This window comes from Rutidosis leptorrhynchoides, chromosome 11 (genome assembly GCF_046630445.1).
Source record: "Rutidosis leptorrhynchoides isolate AG116_Rl617_1_P2 chromosome 11, CSIRO_AGI_Rlap_v1, whole genome shotgun sequence".
NCBI classification, from domain to species: Eukaryota; Viridiplantae; Streptophyta; class Magnoliopsida; order Asterales; family Asteraceae; genus Rutidosis; species Rutidosis leptorrhynchoides.
The window spans coordinates 54,032,933-54,041,146 of NC_092343.1; the positions used below are offsets into that span (position 1 = coordinate 54,032,933).

The 8,214-nt window shown below is 34.5% G+C and overlaps 1 protein-coding gene and 1 pseudogene across 1 annotated transcript; both read left to right on the forward strand.

The window, feature by feature from the left end:
- The first annotated feature begins 572 nt into the window (after positions 1–572).
- Positions 573–2,867, forward strand: LOC139874583 (uncharacterized; annotated as a pseudogene).
- A 1,369-nt stretch (positions 2,868–4,236) lies between these two features.
- On the forward strand, positions 4,237–8,000 carry LOC139876710 (NADH dehydrogenase [ubiquinone] 1 alpha subcomplex subunit 9, mitochondrial-like). Its single transcript, XM_071864088.1, has 13 exons — positions 4,237–4,430; positions 4,531–4,627; positions 5,047–5,111; positions 5,266–5,351; positions 5,449–5,533; positions 5,614–5,684; positions 5,825–5,956; positions 6,159–6,274; positions 6,372–6,495; positions 6,606–6,674; positions 6,753–6,873; positions 6,969–7,171; positions 7,838–8,000. The coding sequence occupies exons 1-12, from the start codon at positions 4,346–4,348 to the stop codon at positions 7,106–7,108; spliced, it is 1,191 nt and encodes a 396-aa protein (XP_071720189.1). The 5' UTR covers positions 4,237–4,345; the 3' UTR covers positions 7,109–7,171; positions 7,838–8,000.
- The last annotated feature ends 214 nt before the right edge of the window (positions 8,001–8,214 follow it).

The following is an 8,214-nucleotide window of genomic DNA, read 5'->3' on the forward strand; positions in this document are numbered from 1 at the left end:
ACTGTTATACTTAAACTATAGCTCACCAACCTTTGTGTTGATATTTTTAAGCATGTTTTTCTCAGGTGCTTAAGGTTGCTTCCGCTGTGTACTAGTCTTGCGGTAGACACCCGCTGCTTTAGAGATGTCACTGCATGAACGTTTATCTTGCATTCATAAACATTATTACTTTTGAAACTATGATTTGTAATGACCTATGGGTCACATACTATTATCCTTGCTTCTATTTGTTGAAGCATACTTTTGGTTGTTAAACATTGATGTTGGTTAAGACATCACCTTTTATCATGAATGCAAACGTATTTTGAAATAGCATATAGTGTTTGACCTTGTAATAATCCTGTTGTTGATGATTCGTACACGATGGTTTTGTACGGGGCATCACAATGGTAGCTGCTAAACTTAGATGACATTTGATGTCTCTTATTTAATTATGAATGTGTTATTCTAACTTATTTAATTTTCTAATTAATTTTATCTAGCCTATGTTTTGTTTCTGTCTTTACCTTTTTTACTTTATGTTATTATACTTTTAGTTTGTTTATTAATAAGATGTTTTTGATTTGATAGATATGAGAAAGTATCTTAAAAGAAAGGAAACATCTTCTTCAACGCCTATTAGTGTAGTTGAAATGGATAATCTTCCGTGGGATCCGTATGATAGACCAAGAATTTTGCAATATAACCCTAATCAAAGAGATGAGATAAGGAGACAATATTGGATTAGAGGGCCTTCTCAACCACGTGGCTATGATTTTCTAAAAACAAGTGGGAGGCGTTTTGTCAAAGCTTGGTTTGATAAATATAGCAATTGGATAGAGTATAGTGTTAAAGCGGATAAAGCCTTTTGCTTGTGTTGTTACTTGTTTAGAGATCATATTGGAGACCAAGGTGGAAATGAAGCATTTGTGACGGAAGGGTTTAATGCTTGGAACAAGATGGAAAGATTTAGAAATCATGTTAGTCGTGTTAATAGCTTTCATAATAAAGCACTACAAAAGTGTGATTTGTTAATCAGACCAAATCAATCTATTTTCACCGCATTTCATAAACAAGATGAAAATGAGAAAACTGAAAATCGACTTCGTTTGACTGCAACAATTAATGCTTCTAGGTATTGCCTGAAATGTGCATTACCATTTCGTGGTCATGATGAGACGGAGTTGTCTCTTTGTAAAGAAAATTTCTTGGAATTGTTGGACTTGATCTCAAGTCAAAATGAGGAACTTCGTAAACTACCGAAAGCTCCGGGAAATAATAAATTAGTATCTCCTTGTATTCAAAAGGACTTTGTTAAGTGCTTTAAACAAGAAGTACTCGAATCTATTTTTAAGAAAATCGGTGATGATGTGTTTGCGTTGTTAGTTGATGAATCAAGTGATGTATCCAAAAAAGAACAAATGGCAATTGTTATACGATATGTTGATACACATGGACTTGTCAAGGAGAGATTTGTTGGCCTTGTTCATGTAAAGGATACGTCCTCTTTGTCGCTTAAATCTTCCATCGATTCTTTTTTTTGCTAAGCATAAATTGAGTTTTTCACAATTAAGAGGGCAAGGTTATGACGGAGCAAGTAACATGAGAGGTGAATTCAATGGTTTAAAAGCAAAAATCTTGGAGGAGAATAACTCGGCATATTATATACACTGTTTTGCTCATCAACTTCAACTAGTGGTTGTATTGGTTGCAAGAAAACACTTGGCCATCGTGAACTTCTTTGACAAGCTAGCCATTTTGATGAATGTGGTTTGTGCTTCTTGTAAACGGAAAGATATTTTGATTGACGAGGAGAAAGAAAGGGTAGAAAAGGGAATTGGTAGTGGTATAATTGAAACGAAAAGAGGATTAAATCAAGAGCTTTCTCTTATACGACCCAGAGATACATGATGAAATTCTCACTATAAAACACTTTTGCGTTTGGTTGAAATGTTTTCATCAATTATCAAGGTCCTTGAATATGTCAAAGAAGAAGGAACCAATGGTACTAGCCAAAATCAAGCACGTGGTCTTTTGAAGTATTTGAAATCATTTGATTTTGTATTTTATTTGCATCTAATGTTGCGAATTTTAGGACTAACAAATCTATTATCACAAGCTCTTCAAAGAAAAGATCAAGACATAATAGAAGCGGTTTCATTGGTGGAGTTAACTAAAGAAAAGTTGCAAGAGTTTAGAACAGTGGGTTTTGAATCACTTTTAAAGAAAATGTCATCTTTTTGTGAAAAGCATGATATCAAAATGTTGAAGATGAATGTAGATTGTGTTAATTCAAGAAGAAAAAAGGACAAGACCACTAATCAACATTATTATGAGGTTGAGTGTTTTGATACCGTTGTGGATATGCAAATTCAAGAATTTGGTGATCGATTTAGTGAAACAATAACGAGTTACTTATTAGTATGGCGGCGTTGAATCCACGTGATTCATTTTCAATGTTTGATGCATCAAAGTTAATAAGGTTGAGTGAGTTTTATCCAAGAGATTTTGATAGTTTGGAGATGGTTGAGCTTGAAGTACAACTTGAGCTGTACTATGATAATGTTAGAAAAGACGATAGATTTGCTAACTTGATTGGTATTGGCGACCTCGCTAGAGTGATGGTGGAAACACGGAAAAATATATCATATAATTTGGTTTATCGATTACTGAAGCTTGCCTTGGTTTTGCACGTTGTAACATCAACCGTCGAGAGATGCTTTTCAGCGATGAAGATTGTAAAGTCAAATTTGTGCAATCGTATTGGGGATGAGTTTCTGAATGCTTGTGTGATTTGTTCGGTAGAAAAAGAAGCACTCTCAAAAGTTAAGGATGAAGATGTAATTCAACGTTTTCAGAAAATGCGTTTTCATAAAGGAAAAGTGTAGTTTTTGGGCTCATCTTGTGATTTTTTTTTTTTTGCTATAACTTGTGCTGTTTTTTGAATATAATTGGTGCAGTTTTTTGTTAGAATTTATGCAGTTTTTGAAGTATAGTTTGTGCAAATTTTCTGGGCTGTTTTTAAGTTGTTTTGGCTATTTTATACTTATTTTTATGCTGTTTTTTAGGATGTTTGGAAGATATTACTAAACTGTTTTTGTGCAGTTTTTATGCTATTTCTTTTTGCAATATATAATAGTAAAGCTTGTTTGTGTAGAATTACTGTAATTGTTGCATTTTTTTTGCCCCCAGTGTTACAAAATCCTGGATCCGCCACTGGCCGCGCATATGGTCAGACAGGAATCTATTCGTTGTTTTTTTTAAAAAAAATGCGTGTTTTCTAGTAAACGGTTTTGGGATCGTTACATAACGATCAAGCCAAGACCGATTATTATTAGTCATCGCAAATCACAAGTCGCAAGTATGCGACTTGCGATTTGTAATGACCGATAAATTATTGGTCATCATCGAGCCGTGCATGAGGTGACCGGGTGGCAGATCGCAAGTCGAAAATTTGAGACCTGCATTGATCGAGACTTCTCGGTCACCTCGTGCAGATCGCAAATCACAACACCCGTGGCTTGCAATTTGCGAATTCGCGGGGTAAATTTGTAATATTGCCATATTAACTATTAGACAAAAATGATGAATAGTACCAGGGGTGTTTTCGTCAGTTCACTTTTTTAAAATTTTTAAAAATAACTTGCACTTTGCCAAAAAAAACCCCACACTTTGTTCAAACATTAAACCAGCCCCCCAACCAGGGGGATAAAGTCGCAAATCAACATTTTCATAAAAAATCTTAAATAAAATTCACCCAAATATTCAACAGGTCATATATTCTCGCTCGCAACGAGTTAAATTTTTCCGGCATCAACGTTAAACTCGAAATAATTTTACGAACACAATGTCACTAACTATACGCAAAACGGATTTTTTTTTTTTAAAACGCTAAATATTTGGGGTATTTTTCATACACGTTGATTTTGCGTTTAATTTTTAAAAGTAGACAATTCCATAGCGAAACGCGGAGATGCACATATATTGTTAATTTAAAATAACATTTAAATCTTTCATGGATTATACCTTTTAGTTCGACTCGAGTTGCGCTTCAACGACATCATCGTTAGCCACGAAATAATTTTACAAACTAAACGCAATAAAAACATTGAAAACCGAACATCCAACGCGAAACGAGGGTTCGAAAACTAGTTTTTACAAAAAGGTATTGTAAAAAAGGATCATTTATTTTTATCTAATCTAATTTCTCTAAAAATAGAAGGAAAAAAGAGTTTGACCTGTAAATGTCAAAATTAGTCTCCAATCGAACAGAAGGTTGCTTTGTACAGTAACACACACAGGCCACAGAGGCAAGTAAGCATAATCGCACCCCAAAATCGTATCTATATCAAATCAATTGAGAACGATGCAGGCGATTTCACGAAGATTAGCGCGTGATTCATGTAACTCGCGAGCAGCTATATACACTCTGAGATCACTCTCCGATCACTGTAATTCCTATTTTATCTATATATCCATTTCTAGGGTTTCATATAACTTTTCAACTGATAGTTTGTTAATAATTGATTAAATTGAGGTAATGAAATGCAGATTACGGTGATTATGATCGGCGTTATGCATCTACACTTACAACTAAAGGTGTTGGACATTTGGTTCGTAAGGGTACTGGTGGTAGATCATCCGTTAGGTATTCAAATTTTTTTGTTTCGTTGAATTGACAGTTATTGTGTTTAGGTTAGTAGCTAGATTTGGTTTTGTTGATGTGTAAGTGGTTTAATAGTATGAATTTGTTGATGTTTATTGTGCGTGTAGTTGAAATGAAAGCTAGGGCTAATTGTATATGAAATGTAGCTTTGTTCTCTATATATTGCAGATAGATGGTAAATAAGTTGTAGTTTTAAAAGTGATAGAAAGTGATGCATCAAACGTGAAACGTAAATGAAGACCTTGTATATTTGCAAGATGTGTGTCTCCATTGCAGTCTAGACTTACGTAAAACTTGGTTCTTAGTTAGTCTGTTTGTTTCTTACAGTTGGGACTAATAATGGTAAAGCTAATTATCACACAGTGATCATGCTGATGCAATGTGGTGTTTATTTATTGCAGTGGAATAGTTGCTACAGTATTTGGAGCTACTGGTTTTCTCGGGCGTTACTTGGTGCAAGAGCTTGGTCAGTAAAAACTGAATTTAGTGAAACTAGTTGTGTATATCATGCTCAATTATATAACATTTAACATTAATCTTATATAAAGAGCGGATTTTGATAAAATTACTCTGTGTTTTGTGTTGCATATTGATTATGGCTATTTTATAATTATCTGCAGCTAAAATGGGGTCACAAGTGTTGGTACCTTTTAGAGGTTCTGAGGATTCACCTCGCCATCTTAAACTGATGGGTGATTTGGGGCAGGTAACTTGCATTATTCCAAGTTTGTTTTTCTTTGGTGGTTTGGTCTAGAATATGTCATTGCATGCTTACACCAGGCGGTCTCTTATAACTCACACAGATTGTTCCCATGAAATATAATCCAAGAGATGAAAACTCAATTAAGGCAGTCATGGCAAAGGCAAATGTTGTGATTAATCTGATAGGTATGTGTAAAATATCTTTGTTACAATGATACGTAGATGGCAGGGAAGCTTGTTTGATTCTATAATTGTGTTTTTCTCAGGAAGGGAATATGATACAAGAAATTATAGTTTTGAGGAAGTCAACCATCATATGGCTGAACAACTTGCAAAAGTAAGTATCTGCATGTATTTCACTCTGTTGTAGGGGGCGTTTGGATGGGCCATTTCAAAATAATATGTGATATTGTATAATCAGAATAAGACAACAAATTGCAATGGACTTTTGTAACATTATATGTATGCCATATGCAGCTTTCTAAAGAACATGGGGGAATAATGAGGTTTATACAACTTTCTTGCTTAGGAGCCTCTAAATCATCTCCATCCAGAATGCTCCAAGCTAAAGCTGCTGCCGAAGAATCCATCTTACGTGAACTGCCCGAGGTGATTCACATATTTGATACGTGTAAAATTAATGCTTGTCTGGAGCCATTTATAGGGTTTTAGCATTGTTCACTATTAAAACAGTAAGCAATTGTATGTAACTATGTATATAATCTTTTGTCAAAGATACATGAGTGTATGCTGAAACTAAGCAGTTCATTAGTAGGCCATCATTATAAACTAATGATTTGCTTGGTTTCAGGCCACAATAGTGAGACCTGCAGTGATGGTTGGCACCGAAGATCGGATCTTAAATCCATGGGCTCAGTTTACTAGAAAATATAACTTTCTTCCTCTTGTCAATGGTGGAACCACAAAGTATGAATAATCTTCCCATCCTTAATCTAATTCTTTTGAAGATATAATTATAATTATATTTATTCTAAACACATTGCTATACATATGTTGTTTTCAGGATTCAACCTGTGTATGTTGCTGATGTGGCTTCTGCAGTTGTTGCTGCCTTGAAAGATGATGGTAGCAGCATGGGAAAACTCTATGAACTCGGTGGGCCAGATATCTATACACTGCATGAATTGGTGATTCTGATCTCTTTATTGTTCCATAATTTGTTGTCACACATTTCTTTGTTGACATCTTTGATAAGTTTTCTGTTTATCAATTTAGAATATTCTCTCTTTTTTCACAGGCTGAAATTATGTATGAAGTGATCCGAGAATGGCCTCATTACGTTAATATTCCGCTCCCTATTGCTAAGGTATTCAAATACTAATCATCTAGAAAGAAACTAAGTGATAAGATGTATCGTCACTTTTTAAATATTAATCTATTTCAGGCAATCTCAACACCTCGAGACGTATTGCTCAATAAAGTTCCGTTCCCGTTGCCCTCACCAAGCATTTTCAATCTGGATATGATCAACGCTCTATCCTCGGATAAACTTGTTTCAGAAGATGGTCAGTGTTTCAAATTTAACGACAATCCTTGTAAACATCATATGGTGTTGTATCCAGTTGCCAGATCGTTTTATTTAATCTGACTCTTTTTGCAGCTCTTACGTTTAATGATCTTGGCCTGGTCCCACATAAGGTGAAGGGATATCCTATTGAGTTTCTTATTCAGTATCGCAAGGGTGGTCCCAATTATGGTTCTACAGTTAGTGAAAGAGCGAATCCAGAGTCATATCCTTGAGTTTTTTGTATTTTGAAATTGATAAAACCTGGTGCATGATCCAACTTGTAGCTTCTAATAGAGGTACGTCCTACATATATCTATATCTATTTCTTTTCATTGGATATGTAGATTTTATGAGATGATGATTATTGATTTGGCATACTTCCTTGGTCCCATGAAAGTAGCAATGCTTGATCTGAATTCCGACACATGTCTTAGCTTAGATCATCTAGGCTATATGTTCGACCCGACAAATGTTTTAGCTTAGATCATTTAAGTTAGATATTTGATCAGTGTTTTGGAATTTCTAATAAAGTGTTTAAGTTTTGTAAGCATTTGAATACTCATAGGCGACTTTTCGTTTGGTAAACTCATTTTATCTGTATTTAAATGATAAAATGATGTATAAATATAACTATTACGAATAACTCTTTTGAACGTCTTCTCTATATAATAGTTATAGTTATCCCTTTTTTGTAAGTGACGAGGTAGGCGGTTGTAAAAATTGGTATTTTTTTTTTTGGCGGCTTTTGACTTCTTAACCCATTTGACCCGTGCCATTTTTTATTGAAATAAAATGTTTCTAACCCATAGTATCCCAGCTTCACATCACAGAACGCATCAAAATAAAGAATTTGGGGTGACAGTAAAAATGGAAATGGCATGAAATTGTCATGAGACAAAGAAAGTATGTAAATCAACTAATCAAGCTGTCGGAACTAATCATTATGGCATCTTGATAATCAGGTTTCAGGGTGCATTGTTTTTCCAAGACAAACTGGGGAGGAATAAAACGATTTGAAGTCTTTTTTCTTGAAATCATTGTATGATTTGTATAATTGTGAAATTTGTATCCTCTTGCTTAATTTATATGGCTTCTCAGACTTGAGAATGACATATTTGTTCTTTGTGGACTGGATCTTTTTTTCCTTTAACGTTTGGTGGCTTTTTGACCCTTGAGTTAGAACTTCCATTGGGTTGGGTTTTGGTCTATATTCGATATGACCCTGCCCAATTAAAAGCACATCATCGATATAGGCACATAGGTGTGTTTCTTGCAATAATGATCCATTTTCCTTGAGAACTGCAACTCATTAATATATCATACATAATAATATAAAAAG